General features: G+C 53.5%; 14 protein-coding genes across 14 annotated transcripts; all 14 read right to left on the bottom strand.

The window, feature by feature from the left end:
• Positions 1-244: 244 nt before the first annotated feature.
• Positions 245-529, bottom strand: DQ04_00851180 (hypothetical protein; the record flags this gene model as incomplete). Its single annotated transcript, XM_009309820.1, has 1 exon — positions 245-529. One exon carries the CDS (start codon positions 527-529, stop codon positions 245-247), a length of 285 nt encoding a protein of 94 aa, XP_009308095.1.
• Positions 530-786: 257 nt separating this feature from the next.
• On the bottom strand, positions 787-2,841 carry DQ04_00851170 (pumilio-repeat, RNA-binding protein; the record flags this gene model as incomplete). Its single annotated transcript, XM_009309819.1, has 1 exon — positions 787-2,841. One exon carries the CDS (start codon positions 2,839-2,841, stop codon positions 787-789), a length of 2,055 nt encoding a protein of 684 aa, XP_009308094.1.
• Positions 2,842-3,229: 388 nt separating this feature from the next.
• DQ04_00851160 (putative DNA ligase) lies at positions 3,230-4,966 on the bottom strand (the record flags this gene model as incomplete). Its single annotated transcript, XM_009309818.1, has 1 exon — positions 3,230-4,966. One exon carries the CDS (start codon positions 4,964-4,966, stop codon positions 3,230-3,232), a length of 1,737 nt encoding a protein of 578 aa, XP_009308093.1.
• A 297-nt stretch (positions 4,967-5,263) lies between these two features.
• On the bottom strand, positions 5,264-7,132 carry DQ04_00851150 (hypothetical protein; the record flags this gene model as incomplete). The annotated part of the gene is made up of 1 exon (XM_009309817.1): positions 5,264-7,132. The coding sequence occupies one exon, from the start codon at positions 7,130-7,132 to the stop codon at positions 5,264-5,266; it is 1,869 nt and encodes a 622-aa protein (XP_009308092.1).
• A 287-nt stretch (positions 7,133-7,419) lies between these two features.
• On the bottom strand, positions 7,420-9,174 carry DQ04_00851140 (hypothetical protein; the record flags this gene model as incomplete). Its single annotated transcript, XM_009309816.1, has 1 exon — positions 7,420-9,174. One exon carries the CDS (start codon positions 9,172-9,174, stop codon positions 7,420-7,422), a length of 1,755 nt encoding a protein of 584 aa, XP_009308091.1.
• Positions 9,175-9,645: 471 nt separating this feature from the next.
• On the bottom strand, positions 9,646-11,715 carry DQ04_00851130 (hypothetical protein; the record flags this gene model as incomplete). Its single annotated transcript, XM_009309815.1, has 1 exon — positions 9,646-11,715. The coding sequence occupies one exon, from the start codon at positions 11,713-11,715 to the stop codon at positions 9,646-9,648; it is 2,070 nt and encodes a 689-aa protein (XP_009308090.1).
• A 388-nt stretch (positions 11,716-12,103) lies between these two features.
• DQ04_00851120 (chromatin binding protein) lies at positions 12,104-13,744 on the bottom strand (the record flags this gene model as incomplete). The annotated part of the gene is made up of 1 exon (XM_009309814.1): positions 12,104-13,744. One exon carries the CDS (start codon positions 13,742-13,744, stop codon positions 12,104-12,106), a length of 1,641 nt encoding a protein of 546 aa, XP_009308089.1.
• Positions 13,745-14,218: 474 nt separating this feature from the next.
• DQ04_00851110 (hypothetical protein) lies at positions 14,219-14,683 on the bottom strand (the record flags this gene model as incomplete). The annotated part of the gene is made up of 1 exon (XM_009309813.1): positions 14,219-14,683. One exon carries the CDS (start codon positions 14,681-14,683, stop codon positions 14,219-14,221), a length of 465 nt encoding a protein of 154 aa, XP_009308088.1.
• A 293-nt stretch (positions 14,684-14,976) lies between these two features.
• DQ04_00851100 (ribosome biogenesis protein ERB1) lies at positions 14,977-17,382 on the bottom strand (the record flags this gene model as incomplete). The annotated part of the gene is made up of 1 exon (XM_009309812.1): positions 14,977-17,382. One exon carries the CDS (start codon positions 17,380-17,382, stop codon positions 14,977-14,979), a length of 2,406 nt encoding a protein of 801 aa, XP_009308087.1.
• A 217-nt stretch (positions 17,383-17,599) lies between these two features.
• On the bottom strand, positions 17,600-18,769 carry DQ04_00851090 (hypothetical protein; the record flags this gene model as incomplete). Its single annotated transcript, XM_009309811.1, has 1 exon — positions 17,600-18,769. The coding sequence occupies one exon, from the start codon at positions 18,767-18,769 to the stop codon at positions 17,600-17,602; it is 1,170 nt and encodes a 389-aa protein (XP_009308086.1).
• A 781-nt stretch (positions 18,770-19,550) lies between these two features.
• Positions 19,551-22,409, bottom strand: DQ04_00851080 (tubulin-tyrosine ligase-like protein; the record flags this gene model as incomplete). Its single annotated transcript, XM_009309810.1, has 1 exon — positions 19,551-22,409. One exon carries the CDS (start codon positions 22,407-22,409, stop codon positions 19,551-19,553), a length of 2,859 nt encoding a protein of 952 aa, XP_009308085.1.
• Positions 22,410-22,603: 194 nt separating this feature from the next.
• On the bottom strand, positions 22,604-23,989 carry DQ04_00851070 (hypothetical protein; the record flags this gene model as incomplete). The annotated part of the gene is made up of 1 exon (XM_009309809.1): positions 22,604-23,989. One exon carries the CDS (start codon positions 23,987-23,989, stop codon positions 22,604-22,606), a length of 1,386 nt encoding a protein of 461 aa, XP_009308084.1.
• Positions 23,990-24,466: 477 nt separating this feature from the next.
• On the bottom strand, positions 24,467-26,425 carry DQ04_00851060 (hypothetical protein; the record flags this gene model as incomplete). Its single annotated transcript, XM_009309808.1, has 1 exon — positions 24,467-26,425. One exon carries the CDS (start codon positions 26,423-26,425, stop codon positions 24,467-24,469), a length of 1,959 nt encoding a protein of 652 aa, XP_009308083.1.
• A 571-nt stretch (positions 26,426-26,996) lies between these two features.
• On the bottom strand, positions 26,997-27,434 carry DQ04_00851050 (hypothetical protein; the record flags this gene model as incomplete). The annotated part of the gene is made up of 1 exon (XM_009309807.1): positions 26,997-27,434. The coding sequence occupies one exon, from the start codon at positions 27,432-27,434 to the stop codon at positions 26,997-26,999; it is 438 nt and encodes a 145-aa protein (XP_009308082.1).
• Between the last annotated feature and the right edge of the window lie 61 nt (positions 27,435-27,495).

The following is a 27,495-nucleotide window of genomic DNA, read 5'->3' as shown; positions in this document are numbered from 1 at the left end:
GAACACCCCGTACGACAACTGTATACCACCATCATGGCGCAATACCCAGAGCCCCATATCGAAGCTACTGTTTTCAGCGGGGGCGGGAGAGAAGCCCGGATCCGCACCGGGGCGGCCCCCCTCCCTCCCCCCCAAAAAAAACGGGAGTTTGGGTTGGGAAAAGAAGCAAACAAATTTAAGAAGGAAGGGGCACTTCCGCCCCCACCCCCCCACACACCAGCAAAGAGCAAAAAATATATATATCCTAAGTATCCCCTCGGGAACTTGTCTGAAGGTCGAGGGCCCGTCCGTGACACTCCGCGACGCGTTTTTCCAACAGGCCCAGTTCATCCCCGATCGCCCGCACGGTGCGGCGACAACGAGGGACGAGGTCTTCGTAATCCTTGCGGAGTACAGCGGATCGTGTCAAGAGCTCCTCGAGCTCCCCGCGCAACGCGCTGAGGCGAGCTAGCGCCTCCACCTGTGAAGCCTCCAGTGCCGCCGCCTCTTCGGAACCAGGCGGCAAGGCGTTAAAAAGAGCGCCCTCCATATTCACAACACTGTCCAGCCAAAGAAATTAAACCTAGCAAACAAAAAAAACTAAGAAACATAGGGGAAGAGAAGAAAATATTGAGAAACACAAATGCACTTATCATCATTTTTAGCATCCGATATATAAATAAACAAATAAATAAATAATAGATATTTCCGTCTTCTTCCTAATGTGAATGTTAATCGTACTCCTTCGCTTCTCTCTTTATGGGCATAGAAGCTCCTTAAGGCTCTTCGAGGGGCACACAAAAAAACTCAATTCCCCACTGCATCAGTTATTTGCACAACAAACTTACCAAAGAAGTTTTGAGCAAGATTGTTTCGCAACCTTGGCTTCTGCGTCAGCTCCTTCTGTACTGCTTGCAGCACCACTTCATCTGCCTGCATGAGCTTTTGCAAAACAATCGAGCTACATTGTTGGGTGGACAGCTCTGTAAGTCCAGATATGATCAAATCCACCACCTTCTGCTTGCCACGCTGATCCAAATTCGACACCAATGCGCACAAAACATGCTGTGTTCCCTTTTCGCATGCAAGCGCCGTAAAATGACGGAGAAGGAGATCACAAATGTCGCGGTTGGCACCAAGCGCCTTCTCAACAACGAACCGTCCATTCACATGCCTTGACAACACAACAACATGAGGTCGCAACGCATTGCAGAGGCTTGAGTGTGTCGACGCTCCCACATTATCAAAAATACACCCAACAACATGGGAGGCATATGCATGCTGACACATACTTGCCAGCTCTTCACCACTCTTCATCAAACTGCGAGCAAGATTTTCTGCGCCTCGTACCTTGATGTATTCTTGCACCGTCAAATTCCCAATGGCGTCATACATCAAAGATGTCATGTCCTTTTCAATGGTACTGGCAAGCAGTTGCCCCACCTTGGAGTCTTTTACAGCACACAATGGCAAGAGCTTCCGCACAATCAGACTGCCATGAGGATCGCGCACTATATCGGCCACATTGTTTCGCGTGACAAGCATAGATGCTATTTCTTCGGCTAAAGCCTTCGTGGACAGCGAGAGCGTTGCCCCGACGAGTGCCACCACCACATGCACCCCAATGTAATGCGTCGACAAGGTAGAAAAATGCGGTCCTATCACATTCAAAATTCCTTTAAAACGCACTGCAACAGCTGTTGGATCCCCTGTAAGTGGAATAAGACCAATAACAGCCTGTACAACAAAATTAGCATCAGAAGAGGTGCACATCTCGACAAGATTTGCCTCACAAGCAGCCATAACCACGTCCAGTGTAGCCATCGCTTCCTCAGGGGCCCAATTCGGTAGCTCAGGGGATAACGTTTCCTGCAAGAACTTACAACCTCGCTTGGTCGTGAGGAGTGTTGTAATTTCAATCTTTCTCAGAAATGCAGCACGATTGGCAGAGCGAAGGAAGAGCGCCCTCATGACTGGAGATGCAACGGGGTCGAGAATCAGTGAAATCAATGTCTCTTGAAGGTTGTCCTCATCATCACATACCATTTTAGTTTTGTTTTTCTTTTTTCCACCAATACAATCGGTGGCACACAGCGTGTCGCTTAACCACGCAATGCTTTCAATAGGGAGTTGCTCGATGAGGTGATGTATCGTAACAGCTGAATGACGATTTCGAAGCTGTAACTGCAGTTGTTCAACTGTTCCAGAGTGGTACTTCAAAACCTGCAGGACCCGTTCTTGAATTGCATGATCACCATGCAGCACCAACGCACTCATTACTTTACAGGCAACATAATGCTCATAGAGAGTTTCATTCTCCTCGAACAGTTTAATCAGAGCATCAAGCACCAAAGCCTTTTTCTCATCGCTCGCAGAAGCATCCACAGCGGCTATCAAGGCACACACCACACGGCTCCCACATTCATCCTGAATAACCTCCTCTAGAAGAGTTAATGGTTCTTCCTCATCGTCTTCATCTGTCGTAGTGGCAGCTTGGTGTTCAAGCTGGAGAAAAGCATCGATTATGCTTTCAAAAGTTGCCTTGCTCACGGCGTTGTCATCCCGCAGGCGCTTGCGAGTGGCCTCAGCTTGTTTGTACTCTCCAGCTACTTGACGCAGCAGCATGCACAGATCTTCACATGCGGCAGGTAGTCGGCATGCTTGAGCAAACTGCTCCACAAGCATAGCCTTCTTTTCATCCGTTACGAGGCTTCTGCACGTGGTCGTATATTGAATAAGACGCCCAGAGTCATCCTCGCCACGCCGCATCGCCTTAACAGCAGCTGACTTTCGCTGTCGCTGCTCCCTTGTGTGGCGCACCTGCCGCTGATGGGCTCGCTCAAATGTGGCTTTCTTCCCCATGTGTGTATCCTCCCCTGTTACTCTTATTAGGTGAATGTAAGCGTGCAACGAGCAAACAAAACAACAGAAACAATAACAAGCAAATCAAAAAAGTATACAGGGGAAGCAGTAACACCACAACACGACGCAGCGCTTTGTCCGAGGAATGCATATGAGCAGGTTAACAAAAAAAAGTCAAACGCAAACACACACAGCACACTCAATACGCTTTCCAGTTTTTCCTTCTCTATGTCACTTGCACCAACATTGGTTAAAACAAAAAAACAATCACACCACTACCAACAATAAGAACAACCGAATATTGCACACAATCAAACGGTGTACAAATGTGATTTGTGTGCATGTATAGGGCACCAACAGGTAATTGGGAAGTGTGGGCAAAATAAACTCACATAAACCAACCTTTACCACCACGTATGGCTTTCACTTGGCCAAAACGGGGTATACCATACTCTGTAAGCGTCGCGTACTTCACTGTTGCATACAATCCTGTTAGTGAGCGTCGACAGACCCGTCTGGGGCCCGATTTTCCTTTTTTATTTGAGGCTCCTGTGACATCGAGGAGATGGTCCAGCAGAAGACGTTGCTTTGCCACGTCCATTTTAGGCAACGGGACATTAAACACACGGCCCGTCTCACTGAGACACTGTAGCCCGTAGAACACAACCACCTTACTCTTGTCATTCTCCTTCGATGCGTCCCTTCCGTGACGTGTTCGCGGCGTCGACACAACACTGTGGCCCCCCTTAAACGAAGAGAGGGGAATGCTAATAAGTTTCCGAGCACGCGGATTTGTCGACGGCACCTTCAGCAGCGGTTTCAAGATAGCGTATTCCTTGTCACAGAAGGGGAGAAGCTTCACCACCGTGGTGCTGCGTCGGGGGTTCTGCTTAGTCCGCCTCACCGCAACTCTCACTACCTCTTGGTGGTTTGATTCCTCCGCTTCGCACTGCCGTATCTCGGCCGCGTCCGCCACACCGCCACCAATTGCAGGGATGACAGGCTCGTCATTGGCGTATGTGTGCAGCAGCAGAAGCGGAGGCGGCGACGGGGCCGCCGTGCGCTGTAAGCCGCGTTTCAAACCACGAGACGCTGTGGCGGTGATGTCGAGCCGCTTATCGCTGTCAAGAAGAGGATCGAGGAGCCCGAGCAATATGCCCTTTTCCTTTTCCCGAACCTCGTATACGTTAGCCGCACTTCGAACGACGGCACCCTCGTACCCGTTAGATACGTAGTTCTTGAGGTACACACGCTTGGCATCTTGAAGAGAACGGAGCATCGAGTACTGGATGAGCTGCACATACTCGCCGCCGACGCCAGTTGCACCCACAAGGGACTCCGACCGCTTTTGTTCACCTCTTTCATGCGACTGCTGGGCAAATTTTCCCGGAAACAGAATAGGGGAAGCACGCACCCGCTGCAGAAGGCACATTAAGAAGTTCATCGCCTTAAGGCGCTGCGAAAAGACCGAGTAATTGGGAATAACCCGAAGCATCTCCAAATTACAAACCTCATTCGCTTTCATCACTTCACGGAGCAGAAGCACCCGCTCCTTCTCAATCTGCGAGAGACCTCGACCGCTGTTTTCACCTGCCACACTCAGACTCTCTGACGGTTGATAGGAGACGATATCAAAGATACAGAAACGGGGGAGTGAGTCAACGTAGTTGAGTACCTCCTCTTCTGTTGAACAAGCGGATTTGGGCCCACGCAGGCGATGCACCAACGCTGCAACTGCCAAGAAGCCTGTTTTGGCACCACTTTCGCCCTTTGATCTTCCATTAGACTGCTTGTGAATGTACAACTCACCATCCAACGCAAGCCGTGGGTCGCCACACAACCATCGAAGCAACCGCAGTTCTTCTTCAATCCAGAACATGCCATGAACAGGCCGCCCAAACCTAGAGAAACATGTTGACCTCAATGATTCGGCACGCTCACTCACATACGATACAATGCGCACCCCATCGTGCTTCGGCGAGATAAAGTAGGGTGGGCCATGTGAGGCACATCCCTGTGGTGGCGCCATGGCGCTCGAAGATGCCGCTGCGCGTTCTATGGTTTCAAAAGTGGATAAAGCCATCGGCTCAAAGGGAAGACTTCGAAGAATGCGGTGAAGCCTCATCCTCACTTCCTGTATTAAGCGGGTTAGTGTTTGAGAGACTGTGTAGGCGCACACTTATGCGTCTCTCTCTGGTGTGTGTATGTGTTGGGAATGTGAGCTACGTCTGTGAATTCCCGTCAGTAGGCGGGCGGATCCACTCGTACTTCGAGAAATAAAGCAAAGACAGTGGAAGCAGAATAAGAAACAGTAGCATGGGCTTGACGAGGCATCGAAATTAGTACAACGAATCAGCGGTTTGCAGAATGCACATCCATTCTCTCGCGATGCATAGGACGCATTCATTCGAAATATGCCTTTTTAAAAGCCTTCTTCGTGCGCACCACTCCAGTCACCATACTTGAGCCGAAGATATGAAAGCTCGGTGCTGACACTGGCCAACTGGTGTTCGCGTTCCAACTCTCGCTTCCTTATGGACTGTAAAAACTTCTCGTACTCGGCACCAGCACACACTTGATGTCTTTTAGACTCTATAAGCTTTGTCTGCAAGCGACTCAGCGCTTGAGCACGACCCTCAAGGCGTGCTCTTTCCTCGGCTAGCTTCTGTCGCTCCATACACAAACGCTTCTCCTCTTCCATTCGTTTAGTGGCGAAGAGAGCACGTTCCTTCTCCAACGCTACCCGCATCACCTGAATTCTATCCACTTCAGAACACTTTTCACACAATGGCCGATATGCAACAACAGATTCGTTCTCCTTCTCCTCTCCAGAGGGGTTGCTGTGTGGAGACGTGGTTTTTAGTGATCCCACTCCACACCAAACACGGCTCTGGTATGCCTCCTCTTCATGTTGCTGCTGCTGCTGCTGCTGGGGGGCGACGTTGAAAATATGATGAAAAAAGGCCTCATTGCGAAGTTCAGTGTATTGTGTGAAAAGGTCCATTGTATAACGCATATACACTCCAAACTTAGCCATTAGTCTGTCCTCACCCTTTAGTTCATCCGAGGAGAGAACAGCATCTGTCGAGCCGTCAGACAGTGCCTTCCTCAGACGAGGGTGGCTGGGCATGTAAAGGCTCCGTGGGCCACTGGGTGTGTCGATAATCCAGAAGAAGCCCTCCACAAAGCTTAGGCAACGTGCCCCACGAATCACTTCGCCAACACCAGAAGCAGCGCTCTTTTCGCCATCATTACTTCCAAAAGCGCTAACAGTTGCAACACCAGACGGAGGTTTCGGTAGCGGCGTTCCGAGTGGTGCCCGAAAGGCATGCAAAAGCCAAAAACGATTGGCATTCCACGCCAGAATCACCCCAGAGACGTCGCACGAAAATACAATTCCACGGGATTCGCGGAGTGCAACGACGGATTCCTTGTGCCCAGCAAGCATTCGAATTGAGTTATCTTGCAGAGAGTCGTCCCCTTCTTCCTCTTCGTCTGGCTCCGTCTCCTCATTTGACAGGCAACTCGGCACCGCGTCTGCTCTTACTGCAGTCAAACTAGGGGTGACCAAACGGCAGCTGAGGTGGACAGGGTCCCCGAGGTCCCACACGCGAATAAAGCGGTCTTCCCCACCGCTCCAGAGACACACACCACCAACGTGGAGGCAACTAAGCACACCATCTGTGTGACCTCTGAGAGCGAACGGCTCCTGCATCGCTCGCTTCTCACCCACTGGCCAGACGTGAACTGCAGAAGAGTCCGGTCCGACCGAAACAAGAAAACCACCACAAACGGCTAGAATATGGGCTAATTCCCCCGTGTGATGCCCAACATGACCCTGGAACTGAAAAGGTTCCTGCACCGACCACGACAAGAGGCTTCCATCTGAAGATCCGCTGTACACAAATGCGTCACCGTCTGTAGCGAAGGACACGACCGCAGACTCATGACACATGCGACAATGAGTGCTGCTAGCAAGAGGAGACCGGTCTGCAGTGTTCAATCCCCCACACGAAGGTAATTGAAACACGGTGACAGAGCCCTTTTCATCCCCACACCACACCAACGAATGCTTTGGCACCATGAGCATTGCAGTCACTGGCGCTTTACCTGTACAGCTTGCCATTGACGTCGGCCTCCCATTCCACACATTAAACCTTGTCACAGCCCCCTCGGCGCTGGCAGAGAGGGCTTCCAGGTTCTGTAGCTGGCCAAATGATCCAGCCGATCCGTATAAATCGGCGACACATGTTATGGGCACGGAACCGTGCTCCTCAAATGCATGTAGCATCACACAGTTTGTGGGGCCCTCCGCTGCGCAATGCCTGCTTGTGTGGCGCGGGCTCTTTCCTTCCCCCCATGCAGAATTTGGGCGAGACATCTCCTGACTGCCTTACAGCAATAACAAAATCAGAAATGTAAGAACAGCAAAATGAATGAGATTACGCCGATTTGACGCATTTCTCATGAGTGGGCATCCGTATTCAACAATGAAGATGGAAGGAATATCCACAGCTACCGAAACATATACAGCCTACTCCAAACTCTGCAATCTAAGGTTGATGCCATCTACACCTGTCACTGCGGGGGTGAATAATACGCGAACCCACCAAACGAGACAGTGCGACGTTTTCGTCTTCCACCATTCGCACTAGAGAGCTGCGAGTCACTGATACTGTTGGAGTGACTATTGTTTGTATAAGTTCCGCGGGACGGAGAGCTCATCATGCGGCGACCACTGTCTCTGTTGTGATCACGCCCACTAACATCAGCAGAAAAACTACGAGCCGATGACGGCTGAGTTGCTGCTGCTGTTGGCACGAGGGACATGAACAGTGCGGCCAATGAACGAGCCCCGCGGCGCAATTCGGCCTTCTCCTCCAGCGATGGTGCTTCTCCTGATGCATCTTCCACTTGACAATGAATCCCCCCTGAGTTTCGCACTTCAACTCCATTATTCTCATCATGGGAGAGCTTTACCAGTTGTTGAATTGAGGAAGGACGTGATGGGCCGTTATCCACAACATTCTTCTCACCAGGGGAACCAGACACATCTAGTTCTTGCCTATATGAAGGATTTGAGGCGCATGCAAGCTGCAACTGCCTGTTCCTCTCCAACAGCGTCGAATTGGCTTGCACCAATCTCTCATTTGTGGATCGCAGCTGCTGAACACTCAGACGCAGCTCTGCATTTTCCTTATTGTAAAATGAGCACATTCTCCGGCACTCATCGAGCTCCGACTGTAGACACTCCAGCGCGGACTGCGTTAGCCTTTGGGCGCGAATGCTAGGCACAGAAACATCTACTTCCGTTGAAGCCACTTGCCGGGAAGAATTAACGATGCTTGTGTTTCTCGAAACACTCACGCTGCTGGAAGCAGCAGTGCCTGAGAGGAGGGGAACACTCTCGGGCAGGGTGGAACAGTGGAGGTCTGCCATCGAGATTCCCTCTGCAAGCCATGGGGTCATATTCCCGCTCTGACGCTCTTGCTTTGCATCCTTATCTACCCCGTTTTTCTGCGGTGACACAAGGCAATAAGATGCTGGGGGATGCGCGTGACTCCCATGGCTCGAGACGTCTTGACTTGTCTTCGCTGTGCTAGCAGATGAAACACCAGAGATATTTATGGTGTCTTTCGCCGTATTGGTGTTGAGGGATGCAGCGGGGCTTATATCACCACTATTACCACCACGCACAACATTGTTTGGAGTTGACACTGTAGAGGAATGCATCGTCGTTGACGTCGATGGAAGATCCACAACCTGCAAACCGACTGGTAACATGGCATAAACCGCCGAAATGTGTCGTCGACTACATGTAACAGGGTTCCCTGTTATCGTAAGTGCCTTGAGTAAGTGAAGTGAGTTGAGGGCTTCGAGGCCTTCAGCCCTCTGAATCATGTTTTGCCGAACCTGCAGCTCCTCCAAGGCTGCGCACCTCTCCACACCTGCGAGCGACGTGAGTCGGTTACTAGAGGCGTCAAGTATGCGCACCGTTGCCGGTATGCCTCTGAGACCAGTGATCTGATTGTGTGATATGACCAGCACCTCCAACTGAAGAAGCGGTGACAGGCATTCCACGTCACTAAGTACGTTAAACGAGGCGTTTAGCTGCCGCAGAGGTAACGGGAGTCCACGCAGAGATGCAACACTATTGTGTGATACATCCAACGCTGTTAGAGTGGAGAGCCAGTGCAGGCCATGGAGGGAGGAGATGCTGTTAAAGGAGATGTCTAGCCTGGTAATGGAGCGAAGTGCTTCCCGCTCGTCTTCTGTGCAGAAGGCAGAGGAGTCAAAGTCGATGAGGTTTCTGTGGGAAAGGTCAACTTGCATACGTTACCTTCCCTTTGCACCCCCTCTTCCCCACACTCCCTCTCTTTTTGTCCTCTCTCTCTCTCTCTCGCCGACCTTATATATATATATATATATGTGTGTGTGCGTGTTACAGGGCTCACCTCACCAGACAACGGCCATCCGAGACACCCCGCCTCCTTCACTCTGTGCTCGTTTCGCCATGCACGGGCACGGCATGAATGCGTGTGAAAGCACACACAAAGTCAAAGACAAAGAAAGAAAAAGGAAGAATATCATCCACAAGATTGCAGTGAAACACCAACCCCGACACATACAGCCATAGAAAAAGAGAGAGAGAAGGCGGACGAAAACAGAAAAAAAGGATGACAATAAGGATGAGGGGAAGCGACACAAAGCAATAAGTGGCGCAAAAATAAATCCCGCACCCCCTTTCCCTTCTTTCACGCCTTCTCTCCTGCGGATGTGAATAAAACTTTCGTCCGGCATTCGTCACGACCACGACGCCCCACCGCCGTGAGACTCACTGTTGCCATTCTCATCTCCATCTTCTTCGTCATCCTCGTTCATCGCCAACTCGCTTGCACTGTCCCCCTCACTGCTGCTGTACACCTTGCTGGTGTGCACGAATTCCGCGCCAGGGAGCTCAACGAGGTGTACCATCGCCATACTCCGCACGTTGCCCACCTCGGCGGGCAGAACAACGTTGAAGTACTGCGGGAACCCCCGCACGAGGTAGAACAAACCACCGTAGCGCTTCCGCACTGCCTCCTGCGCCCCACGTGGGATATGCAGAATGATACACGAGCACGCTTTGGGCCCGCGCTGCTGGAGGTACTCGGCAATCAACCGTACGAGGTCCTCCTCTGAAAACTCCTGCCGAATGACGCCGCGCGGAAGCGGCTGCCCTGGGCGGCTCAAGCACCACTGTCCCGCTATTTGATACTCGAAGTGCTGAAAGTACTGCGGGTAGTTGCTGAAGAAGTTCCAAAAGCGTCGTGGGAGATAGTTAAGAAGCTCCTCTGGGACATTCTTCTTGAGGAACATCTTGAGCGGGACATGACCCTTCTTGGGAAGGTAACGGTGAAGCTCCCGTGCAAGGTTGTCAGGGTCGTGAAAGGGGTTCGAGGGATCGTTCCGGAAGCCAATGCGGCGTCGCAGCGAACGTATCTTTTTCTTATTTCGCTCTTGTATGGCAATCTCAAGTTGTTCCTCCAGCGACAGCTGGCCTTTATCAAGTCGGTCTTTAAAGCGTCGACGCATCACTACAGCACCATCTTCACTGAGGGAAAATACGGCGGCATGAAACTGAAAAAAACGCATCAGTGTACCATAGAACAGCTTCACCTCTTCCTGAACAGCGCTGGGTATTGCCTCCTCAATGTGACAAATGTCCACCTGCCCATCCTGTGGCACCAGACGCAGGATGCAGTTGCAACTCTTCGGTGTCGGTGTCGTCTCACACTCGAGTCCAGCGTAACCGGGCGGAAGCAAGAGCACCGATCCACCATCGCGGTCAACAGCGAAGGAGAAAACGTGCTGCATCTGGGCGAAGTAAATGATAGCGGCCGGTCCCTTGTACGGCAGTGACGCTACCGCTGCATGTCCTGCTCGCTCTAGAAGAATCCTCAGTGGCATCCAGCGCCCTGTGACACCACCGAAGGCCGCAATGAAAGGTTCCAGAGCGTTGGGATCCGGCTTGTAGCGTGCATAACGCTCCTCTGCTACTTCACAGCCATCAAGGGCAAACTTTGCATAGCCGCCATGAAGGCGGATGTACTTCTTCCCGAACAGCGTGACCACCTCTGAAGCACGGTGTTTAAAGTACATCTCAATGTGTTCCTCGGTATATCCCGGCATCTCCTGCAATACCTCATCCAATGGCACAAAAAAAGGTGGGATGTAAGAGACAAAGGTGCTGAGTGAGAGAACCCCAGCGCCCTCTGTTGCTGTGGGTTGCGGTAGCGTTGACGCTGTGACATCGAAGTCAGGTGGCGGAGGTGGGTACTGGCGGAGGCCCACATCGTAGTAGAAATCTACCGGCGGCATCCCACCAAAACTGTCGGCCACCATTCGACTGTCCGGTTGCACAATGACGCTATTCATGTAGTTCGAACTAGCACTACCATCACCTTCACCTTCTTCATCCTTAGCACCAATACTGCTGCTGTTACTCATAATGGTGGTTGTCCCCTTCTTTGGTGTGTCAAGCTCTTTTGGTGGGTTCCCTTTGCAAAACATTAGACCGTTTTGGTTTAGACAAACACCGAGCTCCGTCGCCTTCACCAGTGCCGCCGCCAGTGTCTTGTGCGGGCGGACGTGACGTCGCCGGCTGTCAAGGGAGAGGTCATTGTAGAGTGATCCGACCGGAATCCACTTGTCCGCTGGAACACGCTCGAGAAGGCTCTGAAGTTCCTCAATAAGTTCGCGATGAACAGTGAGATCCGCCGAGGAGCTGGTAAGGGTGCTGCTGCGCCGCCAGAGCGTGGCCCAAAGAGCCACACTCGTTGTGACGCCAGCGCCGCACCGTCTGACGGGTTGCCCACAGAAACCGCGCAGCATAAGCGTGTGGGCTGGCGTGAATATATATATACGTGTGTCTGTGAAATAGCGAGAATTAGACAGAGGTTCCTGAAGCAGACCCCCCACAGCAGCTCTCTTGTTTGCAGTTAGGTCAAGGCGGGGATCGCCAAGAGGAAGAGAGAAGGAAATCACAGAATAGTTCCCTCTCCCTCCTGTCTCTTATCCTGCTGCCTGCTGTACGTTTGGATACTGCTAAGCCAAAAGAAGTAAACCAAGCGAGAGAGGAAAAAAACAACAACACTTATGTGAGAGAGCAAATTAAGTGGGGATTCAGTTGTTGCAAGCGGCATGCAACCGCATCACACACACACACACACGCACAGAACCCACATTCTGTATCTTTTAATAGTCTCTCTACACTCCCAGGCTACAGCACTGCCCGCCCCTTCACCACAGCATCAGCCTCTGCGGTGACATCGGCGGGCTGGCGGTAGACCTCAACAAGGAACACGGAGTGCCGCACCCCACACCCCACATCTCGAATGCTCTCCACACCCCACACACTTTCCCCATTACCATCGGCGGCAGAAGGACTCCGCAGGTGGTCCCCCACTCGAAGCACGACAGTAGGACGCAGCACAACATCTATCATTTTGTCATCCACACCGAGCTGCCCGAACATATTATCACCGAACCCCACCACCAAAGTGTCGTTGAGCAGAATGAGATAGTGCTCTCGCCCGGTAATGGCGCTCACACGGTGACCTTCCGCCTCAGGCGGCAACGGCAGCGGCACCCACACCGTCTTAAACGAGTCTTCTTCCCCAAGTCCAAGAACACCGCTTCCCATCACCTCCACTCTCATACAGGGTGCGGTGGCGGCATTGTAGCGGAAGAGCGTCTCGTTGCCGGCATGCAAACACACTTCTTCGCCTGCACTCCGTGGGATAGACGACGCGTCGTCCTCAACGGCATTGCAATAGTAGCAACCCCAGTGGAACGTTTGCATGCAGCCGACACCTGCGTCACGCTCCACTGCGGAAGTGTCGCGCAAGACCACACTTGAGTGCAAGTGCATCGCGTGAAGACTGACAATTTCGAAGGGACACACACACGATGACGCTGCAGCCCGCTCAAGCAGCAGCGGGAGGCCCACCGGCTGGAAAGCTTCGGATGAAAACACTGCCCGGCGCTGTTTCAGTGGCTTCCATTTTTTCTCAGGGAGTCCTTGGACAGTAACAGTGGAATCGTTATCGTGTTGTTGTTGCTGATGCTGCTGCGCGTCGGCACGCAGAGCCGCCTGCATAGACTTTGCCTTCGCCTGCAGCACAGACCATGCGTCACCGTCGTAGCCGAGCTCGCCAAAGTCGCCTTTCCCCGCCGCTGCGATGAGGATCGGGTAGTGTTGCTTCTGTACCTCACTGTCCTTTTCCCTCTCTACCTCAACGTCACGGAAGGCCAGCAGTGTGTGGTGCGTGCCACAGCTCACGTGTGTCAGCTGTCCCCGCCGAATCAGGCGGCAACCTCCATTCACTTCGTGTCCTGTTGCATCACTGTTGTTTGCCTGTGCGGCTGTTAGTACAGTCGTGAATTCGATATGGTCCTTCTCGCCCGAGAGGCCGAGCTGGCCATCTTCATTTTTGCCACACGCGAACAGGCCTTCATGTGTCCACGCAAATGTGTGATAGGCGCCGCACGCAATTTCAATGACGTCAGATTTATCGAAGAACGGGATGCGCATGGGAAGCGGCACGTACGCTGGTGAGCCGTGGCCCAGACCGAGCTGCCCATTCTCGTTCAGCCCCCACCCGTACACGCCTGTTGTAGTGATGGCAAAATTGTGGTATCCACCGACACGCACTGCACGGATGGTGCCAACCAACTGATTGTCAACGTCGTTGTTGTTGCCAGACAGGAAGAAGGGAATGAGCGTAACACGGCTCTGCGAGTCGCACGACCCCAAGCCGAGGCGGCCATCGTGGCCACAGCCACACACGGCGATGGCGATGTGTGTGCGTCGCCTGCTCACGTCATCATCATAATTGTGACTTTTTGGTGCGGCCTCCATTGATGAGTCTCACAAGAAGAACCACAACCACAACAAGAACGACAAAAAAAGACACATAAGAGGATAAAAAGTAACGAAATAAATGTAAAGCACCATTTTTTATATTTCTTTTCCTCNCACAACAAGAACGACAAAAAAAGACACATAAGAGGATAAAAAGTAACGAAATAAATGTAAAGCACCATTTTTTATATTTCTTTTCCTCTTAGTCACCTGGTGGACGTGCAAATATATATATATATATATATATATCCTTGTGTATATGTAGCACACCAAACAACTTTTCCGATAATGTAACAGCAGGCGATATGTATGACCACAAACTCGGGAAATGATCACTGGGTTCCAATCACATTGTCAGAGGGTATAGAAAGTCTTTCACACTCGCATCCTCATTTGCGTCAGCCAACAGGATCTGTTCTGTCCTATTGCTGCAGGCTGCCATTCGCAAGATCAGTGCACACGATGGTGGTATCACTGAGGTATTGCTTCACTCACGTTGGCTTGCGTATGTGATTCTCCCGCACAGCTTTGTGCTTCGCCAAAAAAAAACAGTCGAGAGGATGCAAGCGCATCTACCGGCTGCTGCTCTTCTAGATGTAATAGCCACTCCTCCAGCAGCATGGCGATGCCGTGGTACTGCACGTAGTCAACGACGGACGGCGAGAGTGTGGACAAAGAAGCACGCCCCATGGTATCACGTTGACGAAACCTTCTGTACGCATCGTACGCCATGCGCAGCTCCTTTAGCTGTGAGGCGTTGCGGCCCTCCCACTGGCACCGATCCAACGCCTCGGCAACAGCGCCGCAGGGGTTACCGGGCAGCTCTGTGAGGAGAAGACACACGATGTAGTCCGCAAGCTCATGGACATCCCCCTTGATGCAGTACTCCGAGAATCTGACGCGTGGCGGCGTGATACGCTTGAACAGCACTGACATCTCTAAACGAACCGCCCGTTTTTTGGCTTCTTGTTCACAAAAAGAAATCCAAAGAGAGGCATAGCACATACAAAAAAGGAGGCACATCATGTAAAGGAGTCACATACCGAAATTATGGATTTTTTTCCCCGTTGGCCTCTCAGACTTCTCAGCATCAGTTACACCTTCTACTGTTTATTCGGTATTAGCGAGATTAATCCTCTTCACACCTTGTTTCCCTTTCTTTCTCTTTTTTTTTTTCGCTGTTGCTCAGCTCCTTTATTCAATGAGTGAAACCGCTCCACCCACACCCTTCACTCAGTCCACGCCGACACAATGCCGTCTTCAGTCGAGGTAAACACCCACGGTAGCGTGGGGTGCCATGCGAGGGAGTACACCGCTCGGCGGTGCTTTAGTATCTTCACTGGCACTAGCAGTGGGTTCTTGTTGTAGTCGTCATACACCATGCCGTGGAAGATGTGGACCTGGCCGTCCGACGCACCCGAGGCAAAGAGCGGATAGGCGTTGGTGTTCACGTGGAACCCTACGGCATTGACCACACCCTTGTGGGAGCGCATGCGCTTGTAGGGTTTATCGGAGAAGTCGCAGTCGTACCACTGTGTGTGGCTCGTTGTGTCGCCAACCAAAAAGTTATCACCCTCCGTGTGCACCGACAGACAGGTCGTGACACCACCTGGGGCCTTGTAGCGGCGCTGCAGTTTGTGCGCCATGAGGTTGTACATCCGCACCGAGTTAGTCGTGGCTAGGAAGAAGAGCGGCTCGCGTGGATGGAACTTGCAGTCCGTGACCACCTCTGAAAACTTGCGGAAAGGACAGAACACCTTTCGCTTGGACAGCTGCAGCATCACCGTCTGGCGGTATTTGACGTGATCCTTCGGGCAGAGGGCGCAAAGATAGTCGCCGCGGGCGTGGAACGTGAAACGTCTCACCTTTCCGTGCAGCGCAATCTTGACAACGATGCCAGCGCTGCGTTCCTGCGCCGATGCATCCACAAACTCCGCCCGCTTCTCGCGCTCCTCGGTGTCGTGCAAGTCCTGCAGGATGCGGTGGGCCGTCTCATCCTTATCCATTGTGGTTTGTGTTATGCCGCCTCCTCCCAACGACACTTCTCCACCGACCACGTGTTCACTGTTCGCGCCGATCATAGCGCTTCCAGGAGCGCGGAGGTGGCGGAACGTGTGCTCGTTCACCAACTGATGGGCGGCAAACTTGGGCACAATGAACACAAGACTGTATTCCACCGCAACCGCCAAGATGTTGAGCGATTTAGCTGGGCAGAATTCAACCTGCTGCACCGGTGCACCCATATCATACCGCTTCATCAGGCGACCCGTCAGCACCTCATACACACGCACTAAGTGGTCGTCGCAGCCAGTCGCGAGATACTGCCCGTTGGGGCTGACAGACACGCTGCGTACCGTCGCCGTGTGGCCCTTGTACTGGAACGAGAGACGCTCGGGGTAAGGCCGCAGATCCTTTGGGTCCGGAAGTTCTGGAAGCAGCTTCGACGGATCCACGACAAGGCGAGTGCGCTGCGCGCGTGGGAAGAAGGCAAGATCAAGGCATCGCTGGTAGCGATCCTGAATGGTGTGGTGATAGAAGGGCACATGACGCAGCGCATTGAATGCATGTGGAAGGAAGTGCTCTTTTTTGTCAATTGCACGGAGCCGGGCAAATCGCTGCTGTGCCTTTTCGCTCGGGAGATACTCCGGCGGTGGGCGGTAACTTTCGTACGTTCCTGGCGGCGGCACCTTCGACTTTGGCACGCGATTCTGATACTTGAACTTCGTGTGGGTGTCCATGTCCACCTTGCTGTCGTCCCAGAGCACAAGAGGCTCATCCGCCGCATTGTCGTCTTTCTTCTCGTCTTCCGCTGTGTCACCCGACTTCATCAGGCGGCGCACCATCTTCGCAATAACCTTCAGGTCGTGCTCTGCCGGAAGGAACTTCTTCTTGGAAGGCCCGCTTCCACGTGCCAGTGGATGGTTGAGCGGGTCAAACTCGACCGTGTCAGTCACTACATCCGCGTACATGTCGTATTTTGCGTTTGGTGTGCGATTGCGCTGCAGGTTGAATACCATTTGCAGGTCGGCATTGCTCAACACCTTTTTCTCGTCATGCAGGGCGTCGTAGATGGTGCGCATCGCGTTGGGGTCATCCGTCGCGTCTAAGAGGCGCTCAAGCGCGGAGCGCTCGCTCTTCATCAGCCTGCGGCCCTCAATGTCGTACCCGTAGTGCGCCTCGTCCTTGTACCACTCAATTGGGATGTCGCCCACACGGTTTAGTGTTGCCTCGTCCTCGCTGCTGTCCGATTCGTCCAACTTTTGTGTTGTGCCGACACGAATGACGTCTTGATCGGGCAGTGGCTCGCCCACGAGCTCCTGCGCGTCAGGAAAGAGGAATACATCATTATCATCATCCTCATCGTCGTCGCTCCAAATGATCTCATCCCGTAACGACATAGTTGTGCCAGCAGCAGTCGACGGAACACCCTCATCAAACACCTCTCCTCCAGCCGCTGGCTGTTGCGGTGGCGGCGACAGGGGCACTTCATCAGCCGGCGCTGCTGTGGTTTCTGCTGCTTTTCGAGGGGTGCTGCTGCTGCTGCCATCGTCTGCCGCTGAGCTTTTGTTGCGTGCGCTCCGCGGCGTCTCGAGACGTCGCGCTCCACGAGACGTGGTGCCACGCTTAGGGGGCATTTCTTCTGCTTTGCGTGTAGGGGCAAGTCATATTAAGGAAGGGAAAGAAAGAGCAAATTGAAAGGATGAGCAAAAAAAAAAAAAANAAAAAAAAAAAAAACAGCGCCATTCAAAGAAGCGCGACAAACGTATACGCACATACACACAGACACAGGCGTTAATGACTTTCCTCGTCTTCTAATGTAGATGGATATCAGGGGGTTCTTCAAAAAGAGATTCAGGATTGTACATGCGCGCGGCTCGCGGGGGGCATCTTTATTTTCGCTTGCATCTCCGCAGCCTCCGCCAGGAATCGCCGCAACGGGCCCTGCACGAATGCCACAGGACAGGCATGCGTCTCATCACCACAGGAAAGGCTGGGGATGTCGTGAACGCCCTTTTCCCTTCGCCATGAAAGAAACAGACGTTGACGAAGTGCGTCATTTTCCTTTTCAAGGGCCCGCCGCCGACACTTTTCCGCCTGGTACTGCGCCTCAATGCCACTCAGCATCTCCACCGCGGCGTGAACGGCACGCTTAACATCAGAGGGAGAGAGGCCGTCGAGGGACACGCCATTGTCTACCCCACCCAGAGCAGTGGACGGGAAAACGGCAGCAGCCCCACCCCCTTTGACTGCCTCTGCCTTTCCACCACAATCATCGGGGAGGTGCGCGTTCGAAAGGCCCCGCTCCAGTTCTGAAATGCGTTGCGCCTGCCAGGACACCATCTCACGAAGACGTGCCAATTCTTTGGAGGCCACGAGGGCCTCCCGCTCACGTGCCTTAACGACGGAGCGGGATTCTTGCAACTCCGCTTCAGTTTCCAACAAACAGCGCTGCAGGCTGCGTGCCCAGTCACGTCGCTCAGCACGCTCTGCAGCTGACTCGAAACTAGCGCCCTTCAACTGGCCCTCGGAATTGCCATGCTTCAGCCGGTACCTTGGAGGGTTTACCATGCCAGGCGCGTCTATTGTTGTCGTACCAGTACCAGTACCAGAAGAAGCAGCAACCGATACTCGCCTCAAAGGTGCTTCCCTACTGTGCTTGCCGTCTCCTAGATGCGAAGCACGGGACGGACCGGGACGTGCAATGCTGTCGGAGTCCACCGGCAGAAGCTCCACCGCCATAGGTGTTCGCGTTTTTTCACGTAATGGAGGCGATTTGGGGTCAGAGTCACGCACTGGCAACGCTCTGCTTGACCCCACTAACACTGCCGTCTCAGAACGTGGCGGGGGCGATATTGGTGAGAGAGAGGAGGGCGACGAAGAAAACGGGGCATTGTGATAATTTGCACTGCTTCCAGTACTAGTACTACTACTACTGTCTCTGCTGCTGTTCTTGTTGTTGTTGCTAGGAAGCGTTGCTGCGGATGCCAGGTCAATGACGTGGCGCGTTGTTCCTGAGTTCATGGCTACCCAGCTTTACGCCGCACCTTCCCACAAACAGAAAGAAGTCACACAAATAGGGAAGAAAAAAAAAACACCGAAGCGTCTGAAAAGAATGCACCAACCTATATTCACGATTGCTGCAAGAGAAATATGGTGTAGGGTGACCACAGAAAACCGCCCTTTCAAGGGTCGGTGCAGGCCAAGATGAAGTAACAGAGTGCACGACACTCAAATGCGTACATTCATAGTCGTTATCATCGTGACCACTATCATTCGTCTGATTGCTTGTCAACCAACGTGTCCTTGATCTACTGGCACACATTTACCCACTGAGCTTCTTAAGCTTACACTTCTCGCTGCATTCATTTTTGACACATTTCTTCACCACTCTAGCACACATTTTCTCCAGACGCCAGAGCGCAAAGGGGTGGGTGAGTGGAGGACAGGGAAGTGAGGCACACACATGTGCGCGAGTTGGTGCCTTGAGTAGGGAAGATACAAAAGAAAAAAAAAGCAGAAAGTCAGAATGTGAGTGAGTACAGATGAGTAAAAGTGAAAAAAAAGAGAGAAAAAGAAAGCTCTTTGCTGTACCTGTACGTGAAGTAGAGTGGCATCGCCGCCAATACTCAGCCTAAGGTAGCACGTGAAACCACTTACACTCTAGTCCCCTTTTCGGTAAGGATTGCACGTTTCCCAGACTCGTCTTTAGTGTAACACTCTGGCTTCCTCTTTGCTACAACGGTGACTAAATATGATCAAAACAAGGACTACTGAGTCACAGCTTAAAAAACACCTGCATCTATTATTCACCCAATGTGAATGAATCTTCACCATCGCTACCTTGCAGTTGCGACAACTCACATTCCGCTTCGTGTTCAAGCTGCTCCTGAAGGTTTCGCAGCTCCTCAATGCGCTCTGCCGTGGAGGTTGAGTGATCGGGTGGTGCGGGCTTCGTGCTAACAGGCGTCAGCTTCGCAACGATAACGTGTACCTTCGGTGGCTGGTTGTCTGCATCCGGCAGAATACACAGACGCTCGAGGATCGGGCGCTTCTGCTCCGGTGCCGGCTCTACAGCTCCTGCATGAACTGAAGACGAGGAGAGTTGTGGCGGCGGCGGCGGTGGCGGCACCTCCACAGTGTAGCTGTTGTCGTGGCCCGTGGCGCCTCCGCTCCGCTCGCGGACGGCGCTGCTGACGACGGGCCTCACCCGCGGCGCCGGTTTGCCGTTGCGCCGACTGTGCGTCATTTCTTCACGGAGTTTCTGCATCTGCATCCCCCTGGAGAGATTGGATGTGACCGAGCTGTTGTGGGGTGATGATATTGCCACCCCTGCATCGGTTGACGCCGCTGATGTCGGGAGACGCTGCGGCAGGGCGAAGCTCCCTGGCGTGTTGTCCATGCGACGGTGGCGCTCATCAGAGACCTGAGGTGAAGAGGGCGTGGGCGAGCTCATCCAACTCGGCTGTGGTGACGTGCACTGAGCACAGGCCTGGGAAAGGACAGCGTCATACACGAGCTGGTGCTCCGCATCCTGGGTGGGATATATGCGCCTGAAGCCGCAAAGCTTTGAATCCTCGTGGGCGCGGCGCTCCTCAATTAACTTTGCAAACTCTGCCGCCTGCTCCAGTGTTCCCATGCTTCCAGTTGTCGACATGTATGGTTGCTGCACCTGGAACAAGGAAGAGGTGCTGGGTGATGAGCTCATCACTTCAGAGGCACCACCACCACCACCACCACCCCTGTGCGCCGATGCTGCCATGCCTACCGGCTTCCGCATCACACGCTGCACAAATTCTTCTCGTTCCTTCTTCTCGCCGCGTCTCCGATCTGTCGCTCGAACATCAATGATATCCAACACCTCCTCGAGGAGGGCATGCTTGATTTCATAGTCAAGTGGAGTATCGGTGGCGAACGACGGCGTGTGGTTTACTTCCATCAACCAGGGTTTCATCTGGTGGTCGATGAGAATGTCGAAGCCGAGAACTTCGAAGCAGTTGTAGCCGTCATTCTGCCGCGGAAAGCATGAGTTGTAGACGTTGGCAATCTGTGGTTGCGCAACAAGAATGGTCTTGCATATGACATGTGCGACGCGCGACCAGAAGACCTCCGAGGAGTTTCCCGAGGAATCTAGCCATTCATTCAGGAATTTAAAATTGCGCTTGTTGCCAACATTGCCACTGTCAGCATTGTCGTTAAACACGTACTCTGGGCTATGCTTGTTGACGGCGTAGTTTGTTAGGTGCTTACATGTATTGCGAGCATTGCTATCGGTTGGCTTTTCGTACGGTTCTGCACAGAGACGAACGAGTCCGTCATTGAAAAGAAATATGGATGGTGCGCGAATAGACGTTAGCAGAACGTACACGCGGAGATCGAACTTGCGCTCCTCGAGTAGAATCGGCCTTGCGATGTACTCTTGCACAATATAATTGTCGACGTCATCCACCGCATTCAGCGGGTCCCGTGTGATAAGTATGCCTCTTCCTTGGCACCCCGCGTTCGGCTTCATGATAAAAAACTTCGGCACCTTCTTGTTTCGCAGTGCCATCATAAAACGTTGGAACTGGTGCCGCTCACTACGCAGTGACCACGTCCGCGGGTAGAATGTGTAATGCGTGGGAAACAACTTCCGCATCCGGCCAAGCGTGATGCCCAAATGCCCTTTACGACACAACAGGTGCATGGCAGGGAAGTGATTGGTGCGTTGCCAGCTCGCCAACCGTACCAGACGTGTGAGTGGGAGCACGGTATCGGACCATACAAGGTTGAACTGATTCTTCTCCAACTCCTCCTCTGACTCTTGTGTCTTGAACCCTTTCTCCTCGGCGATGGCGCGGAGAAGGGGGTACTTGCAGAGAGAGAGATTCACCACCTTGTGCTGCACCCGCGCATGCTTTGTCCTGGCGGCACTGGGGCGAACGCTCAGCTGCCCGCCCTTGCTGTTGGGGCGCTCGAGGTCTATCAGCCGCAGCAACGACAGAGGGGAGTGAAGGGTAGTGGTGGGGGCAGCATCCTTCCCCCCATCACCTTCCAAGTCTACTTCTACATTGTTCTTTTGAAAGCGCCGCCTCGCTGTACATCTACCACCATTCTTGTCGCCTTTTTTTTGCGAGTCAGCAAATAACCCTTCACAAAGTCGATGCAGCTGCACGTTTTCGGCGCGGTGTATCATGTTAGAAAAAAACGGCTGCTTCGCCGCGCTGTGGGGCATCAGAGACGTCTCGCGCATTCCCGACACTGGAGGGGAGAGATACGGCGCATTTCCATTAGGCAGGTTTGCGCGGGTCGTGCGCCTGTGATGGCTTCCACTATCTGCCTTGATAGGGCTGTGCTGAACCACTACGTTTCGCTGACGACGCTCGGTGGAGCATTCTCTTCCCGTCTCTCCACCTTTATCGTCCTTCAGGTCGTTGGATTCCGTTCTTAGGCTCTGCTGAAGCTTTCCTGGACTCAGGCTGCCACTCCAGCGTGACAGCACCACCGAGGCCGGAGCGTCATCTCGCAGAACGTGGGTTGTTGGAACTGCACCAGCGGAGACAGACGTGCTGGCAGCTGTTGTTGCGGTTTCCTCACGCGTCAGCATGAATGCCGACAGCGTTTCGACACCTAAAACTGCTGCTGCCGTCGACCTCCGCGGTTTCGCTATCACGGGTTCCGCCATGTTGTTTGACCTTGTATTAGGGGGAACACGAGAGAGAAAGAGAGAGAGCATAAATAAAAAAAAAACACAGCATTACAAAGAAAGCAATATAAAGAAAGGAGAATGGCTCTAGGGGGCGGGCGGGGAAGGGAATGTGGTGACTTCTGCCACAACCTCATAATGACGCCACACCCACAGAAGTCGAGGGGCAAGGCTCACTCTGTACATTCAGCCGTCTCCACAGGCAACTCTGTTGCTTCGCTGGAGCAATGCATTGGCTCAGCCGACGGCACGACAAGAACGTGCTGCTTTGACGTGGCAAGGAGCGCAAGCTGAAGCTCCTCCGGAACGGTCGACGGCAACACCACCACGTCCGTCTTGTGTCGTTGGAGAAACTTCACAATCTGTATCGGTAAGCTTCTTGCTGTCGGCATTACCACCTGCTTGGTAGCGCGCAGATGACACACCGACACCTCTGGCCACTGCTCCTTCTCCGCTACATCGTCGGCCTCTTCAGCGGGTGCTGGCGTCTCCCCCACTGCTGACACAACAACACGAGGTGTGGACGATTCATCCACAGCCTCTTCAGCACTTTCTGGCTGCTGCTCTTCCTCCTCTTGCTGAAGCGGTGGTGACGGCAGCGACACGGTGGCGGTTGCAGAGTCAGCAACGCCTTCGTCATTCTGACCTTCTGGAACAGGTGCCGGTGTGTCTCGCCGGAGAAGTGCCTGTAGCGCCTGCGTGTGTCGCTCTACATCCTCCGGCAGTGTACCTCCCTCGGCAACCACCACGGCACTCACGGTGTCGCTGCTCTTCTCCCGACAGCGCCCCAGCGCGTACTGTACCACACAGCAGTCTCTCGCGAGGGACTCAGCGTCACCGGGCCTCGGTACGAGCACGACGACGTAGCGAAGTTGGGTGGTACCAGATCGAAGTGTACAGCCGTTACTTTTGATGAACCAGAGGGCGTGTGTTTGCCGAAGTGTGTTGAGCGCCGCCCTGCCAACGTGGCCAACAACAACATTTTTTCCCTCCACGCGGTTGCCAGACCCCAGCAGAATGGCCTTGGCTTGGTGATGGAGTGCACGTTCATGCGCATACAGGGCGATGGCGTTGGCATGACATTGAGCGGCCTTTTCTGCGGCCTCCCTAGCTGCCGCTTCAATTTCTGCATCTGTCAGCACCACCGATTGCGGCTCCGACTCCTTCTTCACTCCCACCGCCAGCTTGGAGGAGGCCGATGGTTGCGGTGCTGGAGCCGACGGCGGTGGCGGCGTTACTGCGGGCTCACACAGAGCCATCGTCTCTAGTTTATAGTTGAGTGAGTCACGTGTGACCTTGCTCTCCGTGATTGCTTCCAGTGTCTTCTGCACGACAAGCGAGGGCGAGATGCGGTACAACGCTGCTGGATCATCCGGGAGCTGTGGCACCTTCTCTAGATCCTTCACTGCCGCCGGCCGCTGCAGGCTCTCTTTGCCCCACACGTGCAACAGGATAAGCTGCTCCCCGTCGTGCTGCCGCATCAAGTGGCCTGGAATAGCAGCCCATCCAATAGCTTTGGAGGCGGCTGCCGCCCCGTCACACATGACGACTGCCGTCATATATGCCAAGAAATTTCTTTCTTTCCGTGTGTTTTCAGACTCCGGACCACAAAAACCCTGGCCACTTCAGTGCCACTTGATTGGTTTTTCATAATTGGATGAGACACGGGATGGAGTGATAATGAGTGAGTCTAGCAGCAGCGACAACAACAAGCGCAACAGAAATATTCGGTATGTTTAGAAAAAAGGAGAGAAAAGACAGCTGTTGGTAATAGCGGCCTGCTTCGAAGTAGAAGAATGGGATTAAAAAAAGAAGAGAAGCACATATTTTTTGTGTTATTCTCTCTCCATCTTTTCTTCCCTCTGTGACCACACAGTAGAAGCGACTACAGTGCAACACTGGGATAGGAACAAAAGCGCCTCTCGCATTCAAACATTGATGAAATTTTTGTGGCACCTCTTCTTCCTGCTCCCTCCTTCCCCGTCTCCCCCCTTCGCACTCTTCATGCTATTGCTACTGCCCCTGTGGTAGGTTACTCACAAGTTGTACTCTCGTGGGAGCGGGCTCGTCATCACCCAGCCGCCTTTATCAGGCTTCATCCCCTTTGCGGCCTCCTTTTCACGCCACACCTGCCGCATAATCTCGTACAAAGCCTTTGTGTCCAGTGAGCAGTACTCGAGAAGTTGAATCCGCAGCATTGCCCAGGCCTTGTCGCGCACGTCCGGCCGGGCCGGCGGCACAGACGCCTCCACCTCCTGCTCAGTCTCACCACGGCGTTGTTGTTGACGGTCTCTCGCGGCAATCTGATGCAAGTCCTTTAGCGAGCCACCACCCTCGTGGTGATACCACAAGCGGTACACACCCATTGCGTTTTCACCCTTCTGCTCGTCCTGGCGTCCGCTTCCGCCGCCGCCGCCACCGCCACCGTCGGTGTCCGCGTCACTGGTGTCGTCGCCGCCAATTTCTTCGCCAAAAACGCCATACTGAAAGTCCGGACAGAGTGCTGGGAGGACCTTCTTTAGTGAGTTCGAGCCATGTGCGTTGGGATGGACGAGACCCCGCTTGAACAAATCTAGCGTGTCCAGAAAGTAGAACTGCTTGATGTCGTCCTTGTACTCGTCCACCAGCTGCCCCAGCTTCTCAAGGCACGACTTCTCAAAGCTGGCGAAGTGCGCGATAAAGCAGCCGTCGTACGGGTGGACAGGTTCAACCAATGGGTTGCCCTTTGTAATAAGAGGCTTCTTGGGCTTCGCCGGCGCACGTCCGCGTCGTTTCTTCCCCTTTGCAGCCTCTTCCTCCTCTTCCTGCTGCTGTTTCTGCTTCACCATTCTCTCAAGCTCCCCAGATGTCTCCATCTCCTGCCGCTTCTTCTCGCGTTCGAGACGTACAACGCGCATCAACTCCTCAACGCAGCCACGTCGTGGGTCGACGTTGGGCGAGTATCCCTTGCCGAAGTGCAGAAAGTCGTAGTGCTTCGGCGTCTCATTGAGGATGTCGTGCTGGAACACGTCAAGGGAAAACTGAAACGGGGTTGGCTGATACGCAACAACCTTCTCAAACGGCGGCAGAGCGAACTGAGTCGCCTCAAAGTCAATAAGAAAGGCAGGGTATCGGATGCGAGCGAAGAACTCCTCAATTTCCTTCGGGTTTACGCACAGCATACCCGCTGCAACCGCCTTCACGTGGCGTAACTGCGGCGCTGTCAACTTCACCGTCCCCCTTTTATACTCGTAGAGCACATCACGTGCGGTGCGGAGGCCCTGAGTCCACCAGAGCGCCTTGCGCGAGACGGCGGTGGATGGGATCGTGAAGAGGTGGTTGTCGCGCTGCTTCAGCGGATCGTCGAACTTGTTCGGCAGGCACATCCCTTCCGTGAAGAAAGGGCACGTGTCGCCGCGAGAACAATGAGTGCCGATGAACTCAGAGTACACCGGCACACAAAGCGGCCTACTGCAAGAGGCACCAGAACCGCCTGAGCTGTCACTGCTGCTGCTATTTTTCATATCAGCTGCCTGTTCCTTCTTCTTGTTGCGATGGGAGCTTTTTTTCTCGTTACTATTTTGTTTTCCCACCGTGTCGCTTTCCTCCTCGTCATTGAAGGTGGCTTTCACGAACTCATTGTCAAGATTTGCAAACGTAGTCCATTTCTTTATACTCGCGGCATCGCGGCTCTTTTCGATAAGCTTTAGAGTATGGGTAGTGATGAGCATCTCCATAAGTCTCTGTTGCGCCGCGAAAAGCTCCCGCAGTTCCATATCCTTCTTCTTTGAGACTCGACTGGAGGTGCTATTTCCCATGTGTCGGTGTTCCTTCCCCCGTTTCTGCATTGCGCCAACTTCTTTTTGCAGTTCTGCCATGTGCGGATCACAGAGGCCTATATTACTCAAGTCGAAGGCCCCGGCTGATCGGGAGTTGGAGTTCATTTCAGTCTCTAGCATGTCCTCCAGGGAAAGCCGCTGCACGAACTTCACTAGACGGGACGGATCACAGTCCATCAATGTCACCGGACCGGGGAAAAACTGCCGAATATGCAAGAAACCACTACGCTTTAAATCGAGCGGTACCGCCACCTTTGCTGTAGATTCCAGACGGTGCCCTTTAAGATTTTCCTCCGTGACGCTATCAAGGTCAATGGTGAGGAATCTCTTGCGTATTTGTATCGGTATATGTGGCTGCGTCACCCAGTAGCGGAACGCGAGAGTCGTGAAGTGCAAGCGCTGAAGGCACTGTGAGAGGCGTGTGGCGTTGCTGAATGGATCCACAACGGCAGCCGTCTCAAGTATTACCCACTGGTTGTCCTTCGGGCGGAATCGCAGCACTGCGGGGCGGGCTCGCAGCACTGCTGGGTGTGTTGCGTTGGGCACCGACGTGTCGCCGCCGAACGGCGCGGCAAATGCTGGACGGTGAATTGTGAGCGACGGCGCCTGCTCTCCCAGCTGCGCGTGCAATGTCTGGAAATACTTTACGAGGACGTCCTCTGTCCGCTGCACCGCCTGGTCAAAGTCGCGCTCCTGCACAACGACTGCCCGACTACCGAACTGCAGGCGGTCCCACCGCCGCGCGAGTTCATTNTGTCCGCTGCACCGCCTGGTCAAAGTCGCGCTCCTGCACAACGACTGCCCGACTACCGAACTGCAGGCGGTCCCACCGCCGCGCGAGTTCATTGAAGGCGGCCGCGTCGTCAAGATACACCGCGTCGCCGATAGAAATGTGTGGGATCAAGTCCTGTCGGTTTTGCAGCAGGTGGAACTTCTTGGGGCACGTCAGCGACGCGGAGAAGCTCCTGGAGGTAAGGATGGCGGGGGACGACACTGGAGCCGCCGCCGCCACACGAGGGCCCTTCGGTGTGCTGCTCTCAATTGTCTCGTCCAGGTCGGAGAAGGGCTCAGCAGCGTCGCGGAAGGAGTGCAGGATCTGCGTGAGCGACTCGTCCGTCTCGTGCGCCTTGCCGACCACCTCCAGCACCGTGCGCCGCACCACCGCCGAGGCCTTCCTTCGGAACATGGCGCACGCACCGATGGCTACGCTGCTGAATTTTATATACGTGTGTGTGTGTGTGTGTGTG

This window comes from Trypanosoma grayi, assembly GCF_000691245.1.
Source record: "Trypanosoma grayi strain ANR4 Tgr_85_V1, whole genome shotgun sequence".
Classification (NCBI taxonomy): Eukaryota; Euglenozoa; class Kinetoplastea; order Trypanosomatida; family Trypanosomatidae; genus Trypanosoma; species Trypanosoma grayi.
This window is presented reverse-complemented; position numbering and strand designations above follow the sequence as displayed.